Here is an 18506-nt window from a genome sequence, read left to right on the forward strand (position 1 = left end):
GAACTGAAGCGGTTGGACAGTAATTATCAGACAATAGCCCAAAGCATATCTTTAAATGCTCTATTCTGACACTGACAAAACTTCCAGGCTGGGGAAAAACGTTTAAAAGAGACTTTTTTTTTTTTTTTTTTTTTTTTTTTTAAATCTAAGAGTAATATATGTGGTTATTTTCTATCGGAAAGCCCAGGTTGAGGGACTAGGCTGGGCTTGGGGGAGACAGAGTACCCACAGTGTCTTTGAGTTCTGTATTCACTACTGAAGGCCTCCACCCCCGTCTTTAATTGGCAACTCAGGCTGACCAAGGAATCTACCTGGAGAGGCCCCAAAGAGGAGAGAGAAGGGAATAGTGCCCCTGAGAGACAACTGGAATTCTGAGGATTGGGAGAGTGGAGGGAGGCCCAGCTCAACTGGCAGTCCTCCTTCTGGGAATTCAGACCCCAGGGGCTGGAATTCAGATTCCAGCTTCAGTCAGCCACGCCCCTGACAGGATCAGAGTCACCAGGAGAACTAAAGGCTCCATACCTCCTTACACTGGTGGGGGAGCTGCGGGCTGGCCAATGCCACCTGCTGCACAGGAGAGGAAAAGCACCAATTCTAAAGGCCTCATAGGAGGGTCTCATTCTCAGGAAAACTCTATACCCTCCCAATGAGACCTGGGCCTCACTAGACTGGGAAAATCTGACTAGGGTCGACCATATCTGAGGAGACCCACTCACAAAAAGGTTACATAGAGGCAGAGCAAGAAACAGAAAAAACAAGAGGGGAAAAATTGTGATCAACTAAATAGAACCTAAGTTAGAGGTCTAGAATAAGTTGAACTGAATAACAGAGGCCAGAAAACAAAGCCAACCAACAAGAAAACCACTAAGTAAAAGACAGAAAACAAGCTCCAAAATAAACTAAACAAGAGAATCAGATGCCTAGACAACTTAAGATAACAAGCCATACCAGGAAACACGAAAACATGGACCAGCCAAAGGAACAAACTAATAGCTCAGCTGAGACACAGGAGTGGAGGCAACTAATGCTAAATAAATTTGATGAAATGAAGGAAGATATAGCAAAAGAGCTGAAGGGTATAGAGAAGACACTGGCCGATCATAAAGAATAATTCATAAACTTAAAAAAAAAATGGCAGAACTCATGGGAATGAAGGCCACAATGGAGGAGATGAAAAACACAATGGAGGGACACAACAGTAGATTTGAACAGGCAGAAGAAAGGATCAGTGAACTGGAAGACAGGTCATTCGAATTCATACACACAAAAGAACACATGGTGAAAAAAATGGAAAAATATGAGCAGGGTCTTAGGGAGCTGAGTGACAACATGAAACGCACAAATATACGTGTTATGGGTATCCCAGAAGGAGAAGAGAGGGGAAAACGGGCAGAAAGAGTAACAGAAGACATATTCACTGAAAATTTCCCAACTCTTATAAAAGACAGAAAATTAGAGATTCAAGAAGTACAACGTACCCCAAATAGAATAGATCCCAACAGACCTACTCCAAGACACTTACTGGTCAGATTGTCCAATGTCAAAGACAAAGAGAGGATTCTGAAAGCAGCAAGAGAAAAGCAATCCATCACGTACAAGGGAAAGTCAATAAGCCTATGTGCAGATTTCTCTGCAGAAACCATGGAGGCAAGAAGACAGTGGCATGATATATTTAAGATACTGAAAGAGAAAAACTGCCAACCAAGAATTCTATATCCAGCAAAACTTTCCTTCAAAAATGAGGGAGAGATTAAAACATTTTCAGACAAACAGACACTGAGAGAGTTTGTGAATAAGAGACCGGCACTACAAGAAATACTAAAGGGAGTGCTACAGGCTGATAGGAAAAGACAGGAGAGAGAGAGTTGGAGAAGAGTGCAGAAATGAAGATTATCAGGAAAGGTAAAAGGAGAGGAAAAAATAAGATATGACATATAAATTCCAAAAAACAAAATGGTAGTAGAAAGTACTGCCCTTACAGTAATAACACTAAATGTAAATGGATTAAACTCCCCAATAAAAAGACACAGACTGGCAGAATGGATTAAAAAACAGGACCCATCTATATGCTGTCTACAAGAAACTCACTTTAGACACAAGGACAAACATAGACTGAAAGTGAAAGGTTGGAAAAAGATATTTCATGCAAACAACAACCAGAAAAAAGCGGGAGTAGCTATATTAATATCAGACAAGTTAGACTTCAAAAGCAAAACAATTAAAAGAGACAAAGAAGGACACCATATATTAATAAAAGGGTCAATTCATCAAGAAAACATAACAGTCATAAATATTTATGCACCAAACCAGAATGCCCCAAAATTCATGAGGCAAACACTGCGATCACTGAAAGGAGAAATAGATACCTCTACAATAATAGTTGGAGACTTCAATACACCACTCTCATCAATGGACAGAACACCTAGACAGAGGATCACTAAAGAAACAGAGATGTTGAATTGTATGATAAATGAACTAGACTTGACAGACATTTATAGAACACTACATCCAACAACAGCAGGATACACTTTTTTCTCAAGTGCTCATGGAACATTCTCTAGGATAGACCACATGTTGGGTCACAAAGCAAGTCTCAACAAATTTAAAAATATTGATATTATACAAAACACTTTCTCAGACCACAATGGAATGAAGTTGGAAATAAATAAAAGGCAGAAGGTCATAAAATTCACAAACATATGGAGGCTAAACAACATCCTCTTAGAAAACCAGTGGGTAAAGGAAGAAATTACAAGAGAAATTAGTAAATACCTCGAGGCAAATGACAATGAAAACACAACTTATCAAAACTTATGGGATGCAGCAAAGGCGGTGCTGAGAGGGAAATTTATTGCCCTAAATGCCTATATTAAAAGAGAAGAGAGAGCAGAAATTGAAGAGTTAACTGCTCACCTGGAGGAATTAGAGAAAGAACAGCAAACTAACCCCAAAGCAAGCAGAAGGGAAGAAATAACAAAGATAAGAGCAGAAATAAATGCAACTGAGAACAGGAAAACAATAGAGAGAATCAACAAAACCAGAAGTTGGTTCTTTGAGAAAATCAATAAAATCGATGGACCACTGGCTAGGCTAACAAAAAAAAAGAGAAAGCAGATGCAAATAAATGCAATCAGAAATGGGAAAGGAAATATAACTACCGACCCTGCAGAAATTAAGGAGATAATGAGAAGATACTATGAGCAACTATATGCTAATAAACTAGACAACTTAGATGAAATGGACAACTTCCTAGAAAAGCATAAACAACCAACATTAACTCAAGAAGAAATAGATGACCTCAACAAACCAATCACAAGTAAAGAGACTGAGTCAGTCATCAAAAAGCTCCCAAAAAGGAAAAGCCCAGGACCAGATGGTTTCACATGTGAATTCTACCAAGCATTCAAGAACGAATTAGTACCAATCCTGCTCAATCTCTTCAAAAAAATTGAAGAAGAGGGAAAGCTACCTAACTCTTTCTATGAAGCCATCATCACCCTAATACCAAAACCAGGCAAAGATACTACAAAAAAAGAAAATTATAGACCAATTTCTTTAATGAATATAGATGCAAAAATCCTCAACAAAATACTCGCAAATCGAATCCAGCAGCACATTAAAAGAATTATACACCACAACCAGGTGGGATTTATTCCAGGTATGCAAGGCTGGTTCAACACAAGAAAATCAATTAATGTAATACACCACATCAATAAATCAAAGCAGAAGAACCACATGATCATCTCGATTGATGCAGAAAGGCATTTGACAAAATTCAACATCCTTTCCTGATGAAAACACTTCAAAGGATAGGAATAGAAGGGAACTTTTTCAATATGATAAAGGCAATATATGAAAAACCCACAGCTAACATCACACTCAATGGGGAGAGACTGAAAGCTTTTCCTCTAAGATCAGGAACAAGACAGGGATGCCCACTATCACCATTGCTATTCAACATTGTGCTGGAAGTTCTAGCTAGAGCAATTAGGCAAGAAAAAGAAATAAAAGGCATCCAAATTGGAGAGGAAGAAGTAAAACTTTCACTATTTGCAGATGACATGATTCTATATGTAGGAAATCCAGAAAAATCTACAGCAAAGCTACTAGAACTAGTCAATGAATACAGCAAAGTAGCAGGCTACAAGATCAACACGCAAAAATCTGTAGTGTTCCTATACACAAGTAATGTGCAACAAGAGGAGGAAATCAAGAAAAAAATCCCATTTACAATAGCAACCAAAAGAATCAAGTATTTAGGAATAAACTTAACCAAGGACACAAAAGACCTTTACATAGAAAACTATAAGAAACTGCTAAAAGAAATTGAACAAGACCTGAAAAAATGGAAGAACATACCATGTTCATGGATTGGAAGACTAAATATAGTTAAGATGGCAATTTTACCTAAACTGATGTACAGATTCAATGCAATACCAATTCAAATCCCAATAACTTACTTTACAGAAATAGAAAAACCAATAACTAAATTTATTTGGAAGGGTAAGATGCCCCGAATAGCCAAAAATGTCTTGAGAAAGAGGAGTGAAGTGGGAGGTCTCACACTACCTGACTTTGAAGCATATTACAAAGCTACAGTGCTCAAAACAGCATGGTACTGGCATAAGGACAGATATACTGATCAATGGAATCGAATTGAGTGTTCAGAAGTAGACCCTCACATCTATGGACAACTGATCTTTGATAAGGCAGTGAAGCCGAAGCAACTGGGAAAGAGCAGCCTGTTCAATAAATGGTGTTTGGAGAACTGGATATCCATTTCCAAAAGAATGAAAGAGGATGTCCATCTCACACCTTATACCAAAATTAACTCAAAATGGATCAAAGACCTAAACATTAGCACCAAGACCATAAAACTCTTAGAAGAAAATGTAGGGCAATATCTTAAAGATCTTGTGAAAGGTGGTGGTTTCTTAGACCTCACACCCAAGGCATGAGCAACCAAAGAACAAATAGACAAATGGGATCTCCTCAAAATTAAACATTTTTGTACATCCAAGGACTTTGTCAGAAAAGTCAAAAGGCAACCTACACAATGGGAGATGATATTTGGAAACCACATATCAGATAAGGGTTTAATATCCCGAATATATAAAGGAATCCTGCATCTCAATAACAGAAAGACAAACAATCCAATTAAAAAATGGGCAAAGGACATGAACAGACATTTTTCTGAAGAGGAAATACAAATGGCTCAAAAGCATATGAAAAAATGCTCAACTTCACTGGCTATTAAGGAAATGCAAATCAAAACCACAATGAGATATCATCTCACACCTACCAGAATGGCCATTATCCAAAAAACAGAAAATGACAAGTGCTGGAGAGGATGTGGAGAAAGAGGCACATTTATTCATTGTTGGTGGGAATGTAGAATGGTGCAACCACTCTGGAAGACAGTATGGAGGTTCCTCAGGAAGCTAAATATAGATTTGCCATATGACCCAGCTATTCCATTGCTGGGTATATACTCAGAGGAACTGAAACTTAAGACACAAACAGACATTCATAAACCAATGTTTATTGCAGCATTATTCACAATTGCCAAGAGATGGAAACAGCCCAAATGTCCATCAAAGGACGAGTGGATAAACAAACTGTGGTATATACACATGATGGATTATTATGCAGCTGTAAGACAGAACAAAGACATGGATCATGCAATAATGTGGATGAACCTTGAGGACATTATGTTGAGTGAAGTTAGCCAGAAACAAAAGGACAGATTCTGTATGGTCTCACTAATATGAACAGACATTAATGAACAAACTTTGGGAGTTAAAAGCTGACAACACAGGCGACCAGGAGATAGAAAGAGGGCGGAGATCAGCCATTTGATGCTGAAGGACTACAGAATGTTTAGGATTGATTGCATACATCCAGAAATAGATAGCATAATACTGTGTGATGGTAGCACAGTATTGTAAGTACACTGAACAAAGATGTCTGTGAGTAAAGCTGAAAGAGGTGGGATAGGAGAATGTATGACACCAAAGGTAAAGATAGATGATAAAGACTGGGACTGTATAACGTGGCAAAAACTGGAGTGGCCAATGACTGTTACTAAATATACAAATATAAAAATGTTTTTGCATGTGGGAAAGCAAATGAATGTCAACCATGTAGAAATTTGAAAAAGGGATGGTATTCAGGAAAAAACATAATCAAAGCAAACTGGAGTCTATGGTCAACAGTAACATTGTAATATACCTCCATTAAATGTAACAAAGGCAATACGCCAATGCTAAATGTATATGAGAAGGGGATACAGGGGAGTAATATGGGATTCTTGGTAGTGGTGTTATTTGCTGTCCTTAGTAGTATATTGTATTGTATGACATGTTATTTTTCTTTTTATCATTTTTTCTTATTGCTAAAAAAAAAAAAAAAACAATTTTTCTTGTAGCAATCAGTATGTTCAAATGCTGATTGTGGTGATAAATGTACAACTTTATGATGATACCATGAACAACTGATTGTATACTGTGGATAAATGTATGGTATGTGAATATAACTCTATAAAATTGTAGGAAAATATATATATAGGAGTAAAAGTGTTGGAGAAAACATGGTGAGAGGGATGATGCCTCACTAATATGGACTAACTACAATGTGTAAACTCAGAATTGAATCTTAGAACATAGCCTAACGTGGACACAATAATTGTAATAGTACCTAGATTGTAAGCTCTTACAGCAGTTAACTCTATCCCTGAATTGTAAGGCCTGTCTCTAAACTTTAAGATGCGGATCCCCTAGCGTATGTTGTCACAAACATTGGGACTGGCAGTTTGATGTGCTGAGCCCTCAAGCATGGGACTTGCCCTTATGAAGCTCATTACCACAAAGGAAAGTCTAAAGTTGTATGTAATGGTGCCTAAGAGTCTCCCCCTGAGTACCTCTTTGTTGCTCAGATGTGGCCCTCTCTCTCTCTAACTGAGCCATCTCGACAGGTGAACTCGCTGCCCTCTCCCCTACGTGGGACCCAACTCCCAGGGTTGTAAATCTCCCTGGCAACGCAGAGTATGACTCCCGGGGATGAATGTGGACCCGGCATCGTGGGACTGAGAGTATCTTCTTGACCAAAAGGGGGATGCAAAATGAGACGAAATAGTTTCAGTGGCTGAGAGATTCCAAATGGAGTCGAGAGGTCACTCTGGTGGACATTCTTATGCACTATATAGATAACACCTCTTAGGCTTTAATGTATTGGAATAGCTAGAAGTAAAGACCTGAAACTACCAAAATCCAACCCAGCAGTCTGGACTCCTGAAGACAATTATATAATAATGTAGATTACAAGGGGTGACAGTGTGATTGTGAAGACCTTGTGGATCACACCCCCTTTATCTAGTGTATGGATGAGTGGAAGAATGGGGATAAAAACTAAAGGACAAATGGGGTGGGATGGGGGGATGATTTGGGTGTCTTTTTTCACTTTTATTTTTTATTCTTGTTCTGGTTCTTTCTGATGTAAGGAAAATGTTCAGAGATAAGACTGTGGTGATGAACACATAACTATGTTATCATACTGTAGACAGTGGATTGTATATCATGGATGATTGTATGGTGTGTGAATGTATTTCAATAAAACTGAATTTAATAAAAAAAAAAAAAAAATACATCCATTTCTATTTTCACCAAAAAATTTTTTCAGCTACCTGTCTTAAGATAAATTATGTTAACACAGATTACAAATACCTTCCTGGTGAGTGAATTATAGAGCAAGCGGATAGGAAACACAAGGTATTTCTAGTATGTAACATACAATTTTCACAAGTGTATTCATATACATAACTGCTAAAAATAGTCTATACATAACTGCTAAAAATATCCTACAAATGGAGCAAGAATTAAAGCTGACTTTCTATATGATTAGTAATTCTTAACTGCACTGCCACGAATTTTGTTTGAAAACAGAAGCAAGCAATGAAGCTTTTAAGTATTTGCCCAATTCTTTATTGCATTTAACACTCACTCAATTCAGAATTATGAGGTTTTTCCTCTTAATAGAGAAAGAATTAAGACAGATAAATTTTAGATATATGAATTAATATTCTACCTAGACAGTAAAGGGGAACTCAAAGTTGGTTCATAGCCCTGTGAGTTTATGTGTCCTTCAACATGTTCTTCTCTCTGAACCTCTGTATTCCCATGTGTAAAAGGAAGATAATAATACCTGACTAAAAACAATATGTAGATTTCTTTACAGGAAGATATTTATGCCAACATATAGGCACATATCATTATAAACCAAATGAGATGGGTGTACAGTGCCCTGGCACCCGCTGTTACTCAGTAAATGTCAGCTAGTACTATCACGACAAGTCCCCAAACCAGCAATATTCCTATTAGACTTAGAGCAAGGCTGTTGCAATTTAAGATTGCCACCAAAGGGAGGCTGAAGTGTCATTTCACTCATCAGAATTACACTGTGATGGAGCTCTAGTTAGCAAATCTAACACTATTCAAAGGAAATTAAATTTTTCATTAGCATGCGCACTCCAACTTAAATTAAACACTGAAGTTACTGAATAAAATCATTAGCTAAAACTAATAATATTTTGACCAAGTGTTCTTCTGTCAAAAGCTACTCACATGAGTTAAGACATAGTTCTGTAAGCAGAGGTAAGGAAGACTATATTATTTTAATATATTTAATGGCTGAATTATTCAATATATTGAATTAATATTGGAGAATTCCAGGCTTCTGGAAGGAGCAATTTTCCAACTATAGTCTAAAGACCTCCCAAGGAAGCATAAACTAATCCAAAAATAAAAAGTCCTTGCTGTGATTCTTAATGGCAAATCATACCCAATTCCAAGTATATTCATTTTTATATGAAGTAGGTGCATTTACCAATAGCCAACCAACACTTAAGTCACTAAAGATCCAACTACCAGACAACACTTGGCAAAACTGTAAAACTTTATTGAATGTCATACATAAAGTGAAGGTTGATATTGAAATTATTGTTTTTTATGGCAATAAAGCTAAAAACATCAATACAATGATCAGAATATAAAAATAGTGTGAAATGATATTCAGAGCACCCTCCCCTCTCTTTCAACTGTCCACGTGTACTGCAAATCCCTCTGTTCCCCCACTGGAGGCAGCAAAAAACTTAACAAAGGTGGTCAGATTTTATTTTACAATGTCTGCCAAATAATTATTTTGGTGATAAAAAAGATACCATGTTACACACTTAAGTAGTGTTTCAAAGTTAAAGAGAGAAATAATTCCTTTATGCATAAATTCTAAGAGATCATAGTTAAAAGGTATTATTAGGGAGTCCTTAGAAATAATACAGTAATGATGCTAACTCAATTTATGTTTAAGGACCATTGATTTAAAAACAAACCTTGGAAAGCAATTAGTATAGAATTTCATTTTCAAAATGGTAAAATAATATTAAGCCTTAAAAAGTACACTGTTTAACTAGACTAATAATCATTTTCTTAATGATAAAGATAATTAAATGATTCTACAAAGTATTCCATCTCCCTGAGAACAAGCAGCAGTGATTCAAAGAATTTTATTTGATGTAAAAATTTCAAAAAAATTGAAGAAAATTATTCAGTTTGGGGCTACAAAAAAAAATAGTTTTATGACAATTGTGTACTGCTTTGGGCTTCAAAGCAATAGAGATTAAATGTTTTAAAAGAGAACATTTCCTATAGTGTTGTATCCCCAGCATCCCATCCTTTGAGGAACTGCCCCGCCCTTATCTCCTGGAGTTCTGATACTTCTGACACATTTATTAATCACACAAGTAGACATTTCATCCAGGCCTGGCCAATCATGGTACCCCACTGTCCTCTCCCCACAGTAAGTGGTTCAAGATAAAGACACAGGGCCAAAGTCCTTGCATGATATTTGATACTGGACTCCAGGAAACAGATGAGAAACCTTAGGGCTCTATGATTTGAGGGGGCAAAGGGAGGAACAGAGCCACCCTTTCTGCTACAGTGAGAGAGCCTAGCTAAGAAGGAAGCCAACCAGGAGGAAAATCCAGCCAATAGTCCCAATGACCATCACTGAAGAATGTGAATTAAGCTGACCCATGCCTGGAGTTTCATGCATATAAACCAATAAATTTCTTCTTAGTCAAAACGAAATCTCCGTAAAGTATCTGTCACTTGCTACAGAAAGTATCCTTATAAATGCAGAATCTGACAGGTGAATCAGGATTTCTTTTTCTTTCCTGCTGAGATCTAGGTTGTACATCACAAAATATCTGTTGCAAACTGGATAACATATTCAAAGAATAATAGTTTTCTAGCACCATTCTATTAAAGTGGATTTTTATAAGTTATTTTATTGGGGGGGGGCACAGGTGAACAAAGTCAATTTATTTTAATTCTATTTGATTTAGTTCCAAAAATAAAGTATTAAAGTTTTTCTCCCTTTTTGGTATTTTCATTTCATAAAACTGCTTCTGTTAAATGTCATCATACATAGTAAAATCCCATTTTCACAGTCATACACAACTCCCAATCAGAACAACAATGAGATACAAGGTAGCCTCTCACAAACTTCTCTGAAACAAGAAAAATACTTATGGATGTTTAAAGTTCTCTGCAAGAAATAGCAGAGAGGCTTAGATGCCAGAAAGCTTTCATTAAGTAGTCAGTAACAGTTCATATTACATATCTAAGATGATAAAGGAAGATTCTAAATAGAAAAGATCCTAATTATTAATAAATTTGAAGCAAAATTTCTTTCCTATTCCCATTCCATAATATAAAAAACCCAAAACTCAAATAAATTATGGCAGAAAGTTTAACCCTTTATATCCCTTATGAGTCTCTAAAACAACATCTCTAGTATAAGTGTTAATAAAACAAAGTACCCTAAAATCTATAAGCACAGTCTGTCCTCTCTCGGAAGATATTTAGATATGCCACAGATCTAACTATGATCTTCAAAGCCCATGCATCACCAGCCATGCTAAGATGATGAAATAGAGGGGTGGAAATTGCTCCTCAGAACCTCTGTGATGCAGTTCCATCAGAATCTAATTGCTGGAGTTACAGGAAAAATGGAGCTAGAATGGTGTCATCTCATCCCTTTTCACTGAAAGCCAATCAGCTGCCACTATAACAAATGAAGAGCCAGGGTTCCATTTTCCCATAAAATTGGGTAGACTTCCAAGCAACTGAAGAAAGCCCATAAAACACAGAATTAATGGCAATATTTCAGCTACATTATGGGCTAAATAAAAATACTCATTGAATTACATTATGAATTGAATAAGGCTGAAGGCAGAAACAGCATCTAAGCACTTTAACAGCATCATTTTTAGGAGAAAATACATTTCAAGCTCCAATTAAAAAAAAAATTATAGGAAACAATTCATAATGGAACTACCTAAATATTTAAACAATTGATAAGATTTTCCCTCCATTTTCCAATTATTCTGTAGTACTATGGATTTCATGCTTTTATACAATATATAGTATTTATACCAAAAAAAGGGGGGGGGAGAAAAAACATTGAGCTGAACTACACTCTAGAACCTTTCTGTATTGAACACTCTTGCCCTTTGTTTTTCTCCTCCTATACTTCTTGCCTACTACTGAAACAAAATCTTGCCTACTACTCAACAAAAATCTGTCGATCTTTCAAAACCGGACTAAAGTTCAAAATTCTTCACAATTCCCTCCCTAACTAACCAAGCGAGAAAATAAGGGCAAGTGGCGAGGGCCCTAGCGAGACATAAAAAAAAAAAACAAAAAAACTTTTCTTTCATCTCATGCACACATTTAATTTCTGCCAATTCACTATGCACATCCAGATGAAGATAATGTCTTAGAATTAAAAGATATGTCTTTTTTTGCAAAACATACTCTTTAATACAAGCAAGCTACTTCAACTGGGGTTAAACCAAACAACAGCAATTGGTTCCAACATGGATGGAAAAGTGGCACATGGGACTTATCTTAAAAATGGTATAATACCATATTTTATGGGCAAGATAAGAGCTTTTTAAAAGATATTTTTGTTTATATTTGATTTTCCCCTTTTTGTACTGACTTTGAGAACCTAAATCGCTCCTATACAACTCCACAATCACTTTTTAGAACAGCATGCCATGTAACCAATTAATTAGTCTAGTTTTCACCAAAATTCATACTCAAACTTACCTAAACAGTTTTAGATATTTGGAGAAAAGTGAAAAAGGTAAAACCCTTGTACCAGGAAATGCTTACCAAGGAATCACTAAGCTCCCACTGAACTGTGAGCTTCTTGAAGGCAGACACCATTTCTAACTCATTTTTGTATCTCAAAATGCTAGCTCAGGGCTGGCAATGGTGAGTGCACCATTAAATGTGTGTTGAGGCAATGAATGTGTGCCAGCTAAAGTATGAGTAATAGAACTTTTTAATTTTCTCTTTATAAAGTAAAATCACCTTTTCTTGGAAAACATTCTGAATAATGTTTGTTCTCCATCCAATGAGAAGAGCATCTCTTCCCCCACAAATAAGTCTCTCACAACACCACCATTCCAAACTACTTTGCAACCTTTAAACCCTTTGCAACAGTTTAATTAAGGGCATTCATTCTTTCTACCAAAATGTGGTATTTCAAGGAAATTATTTCTCAAAGTTTCAGAAAAGAAACAAAAAACAATTAATTAAAGATGACACAATTATATTCTCCATTACCAAAATGCTTGACCTTTGTCAAATCACAACCAAAAATTGACTTGAAATTGGTAGAGTATGAAATTGGTACATAAAATTGAAGTGGTTCATAAAGATGTTAATTCTCCTACAACACACTCCCAAACACTACGTGCCCACAAAATTTACAAAGTCCTTAGCAGTTATATGGTAAAGAAACTATATGAAACAAATCACCTGAAAAAATTATGCAATGGTTTGATAAGTCACATACTTGAACAAATTTAGGAGATTTGTTTTACCATCAATTTAGATAAATTAAAAACCAGGAAAAAAACCCTGAAATTTGCCTCTCATAACAAGAGGTTTTATAGAGTATAACCCACCCCAGGATCCTAGAGGAAAAAAAATTTATATTCCTTAGGAATACAGCATATGCTCATGAAAATCAGTTCTGGCAATAAACTGAATAAAATAAAAGTTGATCTGAAATTGAAAAGACCAAATGTTAAGTGTGTGTTTGACCACTAAAATAACAAGAAATAAAGTGATTTTTTAAAAACCTCAACCTAAGAAATTAAATTTTACAGAATAAATTATAAACTTCAAGAAATGGTAAAGGCAGGATCAAGAAAGCAACCAGAGTGATATCCTAGAAAGGTGAACAAAATTAAACATCTCTGAAGTGTTTGGATATAGTACTCCTACAAAATGATGGATGGGGGGAATAAAATGCTGTAAATGACATAGTAGGTGTCACCAAATCTAAGGAAATTGGAGGTATAAGCCTATTATTCACATGAAAGAAAGGTGTTAACGAGTCGAGTGCAGGAACTGAACTCTTGAGAAAAGAACTTTAGAACAAGAAAAATGATACCAAAATTTGAAAAAGCAAGAAAGTTTCCAATTTAAAGTTTACCACAATTTGATGCTATTTTCCTTAACAAGGAGGCTGCCTCACCAAATCTCTAGTTCCTCTTGTTTAAAAAAAAGGTAAGGAGGAATTTATTGCACTACAAACCTAGGAAGCTAGCAATTCACTCTAATTTCCCCCCATCCTTCCCTTCTTAAAATATTAAAACCACCTAAACAAAACTCACCGAAAGTCCCAAATTACCCACTAAACCAAAACAACAAAAAAAATCCAAGAGTTGAGAGTAGAAAGGTGCAGTTATTCATTATTTGCATAACATAAAGGCTCCTTACTTAAAGCATCCAGCAATGTTTCATTACAAACAGGGAATGTATTTCTAAGAATGTACTGGTTTTAACAAGATTCCCCTACAAACTGATGTCCCAAAGAGTCTGTGATGAAGACTTTTCCCTACATTTAATTAGTTATTACATAAAATCAGCTTCAAGTTAGTTTTTTTTTTAAGCAAACTGTAACACTGTTGTTTATGTTTTTCATCCCTAGACCTAGGGTAGCTGAATACAACTATGTGCATAATAATGCAGTGGACAATGATTTCACATACATTGTATCAGTATTTAACAATCTCTGGAATAAAATCCACTTAATTGACCACCACTGAAATATGTGTTTAAAGGCACATGAAGAAGTGAATGTTTATATCCCTCCATAAGATCCTACACATTCATAGTTTGGGGAATTTTAGAACAAAATTAACCACTTGTATCATTCATTAGAATAGAAATTGTTTAAGAATACACTTTGAAGTAACTAACATCAAAGAAACCAATCCTGGTGGCAGGACTATATTATGAAACAATTTCACCAAAGGTCCAAAGTTCAACTTTCTTCATTCCTGGGAATTCAAGTGACAACCCTTCCCTATGCAGAAAAATAAATGACAATGTGATAATTAAGAAGCAGCTGATAAGTTGGGCCAAGCAATGGGTAGAACCTAAGATGCTCCTAGAAACAGGAAAAGTACTGACTGCTAAGTGTTACATTAACACCACAGCAATAAGAAATACCATAACTCTCTCAGGAAAAGCCTAGGATTAGGAAACTTATTTTAAAGCATTACTTTCAATTAAGCTAAAGACAGACACTGCCAGAAAGAACCTTCATTAAGTCATCTAGTCACTGGTGCTGGCTTTGTCTAGGCTTCTCTTAGCATCTACTAGTTGAAAAGGAGAAAGCTACGAAGGATCAGGTCTGCAGCAGCCATATCCTACAATCCAGCTCATCCTTCCACCATGGACTTTGTCAGAAGACAATATGAGATCATTCCCCACTAATACTACATCTCACAGAATGGTTAAATTTTACTCTTGTACTGTGCTAGTCTTTAAATTATATGTTATGAATATAGTTCCAGTTACTAGTCAAGAAAAGAAACAGTGCTAAGTATACTTTACAATACTTTATTAAATTGAAAAATCCATTTATCTCAAATTTTATACAAAAGGAAAAAACAACGTGCAAGGCAAGTTCCCTTTTAAATTCCCTTACTCTGTATTTTCATCATTTTCAAAATCAATCACAACAGTATAGAATATCTTTGTCTCCCGTAGAGATAATATTTATGCTGTTTTTAGTCACTCCCAAAGTTCTACAAATAAAGAGTTATGTTTAATATGCAAAAAAGTTGCTATTCTATAATAAATGCTGCCTCTAAGCAAAGCCATTTAAAGTAATGCCTAACATGATGCTATTAAGAAACTAAGAAGACTTTTAAAAAGAGATAGAAATCTTTAAATTACAACTTGCCTAGAAACAAGAGTATTAATCTCGGATGACACAGACATAGTGGCATCCTTTTGAAATTATTGAAGCAGAATTTATCCTTTAAAAAATAAGTGTAGTGCTCAGAACTTTTATCATTAATGATAACAAAATGTGATGTACCCATTAATATAAACTATTCCCTTTATTTTGGTTAAACAGTTAAAATAGTATCTGTGGTTATCAAGAGGGCAAAATTGTATTATAAAAATGTCAACTACATGCTAGGGCATCAGATGTTTATTCATCACAATTAATTAATATTACTAAACACACTCTACACCCTGAATTATTTTCTTAAATTTGATATAAAGGTTGGAAAAATTTTTTAACATACAGACCAGACTGTTAAAGATACATCTCCCCAGTATTCTAAAGGAATCAGTAATTTGAGAACACATCAGCTTCCTCATCAATCTATCAACTTTAAAATTATTTTTGAAAATAACTGTTATACCCTTATCTATGCCTCCAACTAATCAAAACAAAACACAAAGCAGTGATGTGATGCAGATATTCTCATTATTCCCTTACTCATGGGATTTGAACTAAATGGCATCTACACTAGTAAATGATATATATATATAGTATTTTTTATTTTACAGAGAATGCCTGATCGGTTAAATTATAGCCTCCAAAGACTTTCCTCTACCCTTTACATAAGGTTCTATAAAGTTCAAGTTAAAAAAATAATTTTGGAATTCACAAAACAATACAAAAAAGGATGCCTAAAATCTGCCATAGTTTTAAAAATTAACAATTTTTTTAAATCTCACATAAACCTACTATAAACTTAAAATGAATATGATGGAATAGATTATATTAGGAAAATATTAGTGTAAGATTATAGGGCTAAGTGTGTGTGTGTGTGTGTGTGTGTGTGTGTGTATACCCACAACACACACACAGATGAATTATTGTACCACAAACCATCAGTTCCAAATAAGCCTAAGGACTATCAAATATTTCCAGAGTGGGCTGCTGAGAAAGAAGAAAAAAAAAAAAAATAGGGAGATAACATATTAAATTTTTCTAGCATTATGTGGTGAAGGGATGGATTGATTTCTAGCACGTCACAATTAAGCAGCCTCTTCTATTTTGATACACCATATGTATATTCAGTAGAGCACATTCAGCAAAAAAAAATACTTTGTAATAACGCTGTAATCATAATTGTCTCTCCTACAAACACCTCATTCTACCAGTGAAGAAATGACAACAATGTTGTCAATAACAAAACACATAAGACTACTACATACTATCAGATATCAATCACTGTACGCAATCTGATCAATGCTCTGAAATTGGCAAGTATGCCATAAACGTAATCGGCTTTGCAGCAGATTTTACTAGCATAAAAGAGGTAAAGGCAAAATAGGCTCTTTTAACCCTCCCTTTCAACAAAATTCAGTAAAATCAACAGATTTACAAAGGCTTCTACTCAGCTAGGCATCTATGTCTTCCTTCAAAACCCAGACTCTATTCAACAGCTTCCTGCAAGAACACATCTCTCCGTCACACATCACGTACTGTACATTCATCGGTACCCACACACCTGAGCTCAGAGATGTCTAGCTCCGAGATGCTACAAGAAACACTGAAGCAGCAAAGCCCTCGCAAGTACACTAGGTGGTAACCTTGGAAGCAAGTGCCTCAATACTAAGAACCTTGTTCCCTGTTAGAAGATTCCTAAGACTTCCAAAGAAAATGCTACAATCATGAGAACCTTTTCCACAAAGGAGAGCAGAAAAGGACTGGCTTTCTCTAGTCAAAAACTCTGAGGTGGGGAGACGGAGCTAAACATTTAGAAAACCTAGCTTCTGGTCGCAATTCTTGTGACAGCCTGAGGAGCAGCTCTGCCAAGTCAGAGCTCAGTTTTCCTACCGGCAAAATGGGAATCACCACCACCACTACCCAGCCCCCTAGTCAGAGAGTCAGGCACACCCAAAAGGTCTAAGATTACAAGAGACAAGAAAGCAGTGGGGCGGTGCGCCGCTCCCCGGACGCCCACCCCGCAGCCGCACCCCCTCCCCGCGACAGAAAGGCAGGGCAGGTGTACCTGGCTTCACAGTTTTGAGACGGATGGGCTCGCGGAAGTGGCGGATGACAGCCAGGGTGTCCCGGTTGGTGAGCCCGCTGACAGGCGTCCCGTTCACCTCCAGCAGCACATCCCCGGGACTGGGAGCCTTGCCCGAGACGACGCAGCAGGTGCCCCCGCTGGGCTCCTCGCGGAGCCGCCCCAGGTAGGGGAACTCGCCGCGCTCCGCACCGCCCCGGATCTCGGCGCCGAACTCGCCCGGAGGCCCGGCCCAGGACACGGCGCACTCCTGCACCTTGCTGAGCCAGTGCTTCTTCTTCTTCAGCGTCTTCGACATCCCGAACCCCGCTGCACCATAGGGGAGACTCCGCGCGGGCGGCTAGGGCGCCGCTCCGGGCCCCTCTCAGCCTGGGGGCCCCGGGCGGCCCGCGTAGCCCGGCGAGGGGGGGGGGCCTCGCCGCTCCGGCCACCCGTGACCACAGCCCGCTGGGGGCCCGGCCGCTCCAAGCCCCGAGACGCCCCTCGGACGCCTCTCCCGGCTGCGCTCCCCGGGGCTGACCCGGCTCCGCAAGGGCCACCCCGGATTAGGCTGAAGAAAGGAGAAGAGAATTGTCCCCGGGCGGCTCCAGAAGGGGTTTCGGGCGGGGTCACTGCCGACGGCTGGCCCCCGGGCTCCCCGCCCGAGCGGCGGGAAGGCTGAGGCGGGGGGCGGGGAGGTGAGAGGAGAAGAGCCGGAACGTGAAAAATCCGTCGGGGGCGCGCAGAAGCGCGCGTACACCCGTCGCTGAATCGATCGTGGCCGCTGCGGAGCTGGAGCGCGAAGACCAACGCCTGCCCAAGCTGCCAGGAAACTGCCGCTTTCAAACCCGCCGCAACCTTCTCCTCCTCCCTCGTCCCTCCCCCCGCCCTCGCCCATCGCTCACCCAGAGCCCCGCCCCCTCCCGCCGCGCGGCGCCCAGCGCGCTGCCGTCACCGGCCAGGCGCTTGGGGGCGAGCCCCGGCTCTCGGCTTTCACGCCGGGGATTGGCCTCCGGTGGGCAGGAGGCGGACCCTCAGTGAAAATGAAGACCGCCGGTTGGTCGGTGGGAGTGGAGGAGGCGGGCACTAGAATGACTGAAGTTTAGAG

General features: G+C 38.1%; 1 protein-coding gene across 4 annotated transcripts in view; it reads right to left on the reverse strand.

Moving 5' to 3' along the window:
* The window catches only part of MAGI3 (membrane associated guanylate kinase, WW and PDZ domain containing 3), a 294015-nt gene extending 275749 nt beyond the window's left edge, over nucleotides 1-18266 (reverse strand). For all 4 annotated transcript variants that reach the window (XM_037826333.1, XM_037826332.1, XM_037826335.1 and 1 more), the window contains exon 1: nucleotides 17402-18266. In XM_037826333.1, the coding sequence (XP_037682261.1) occupies nucleotides 17402-17717 (316 nt within the window). In that variant the 5' untranslated portion in view covers nucleotides 17718-18266. The remainder of the gene's footprint in view (nucleotides 1-17401) is intronic.
* Nucleotides 18267-18506: the final 240 nt, after the last annotated feature.

Source organism: Choloepus didactylus, chromosome 2, assembly GCF_015220235.1.
Source record: "Choloepus didactylus isolate mChoDid1 chromosome 2, mChoDid1.pri, whole genome shotgun sequence".
In the NCBI taxonomy this organism is placed as follows: domain Eukaryota; kingdom Metazoa; phylum Chordata; class Mammalia; order Pilosa; family Megalonychidae; genus Choloepus; species Choloepus didactylus.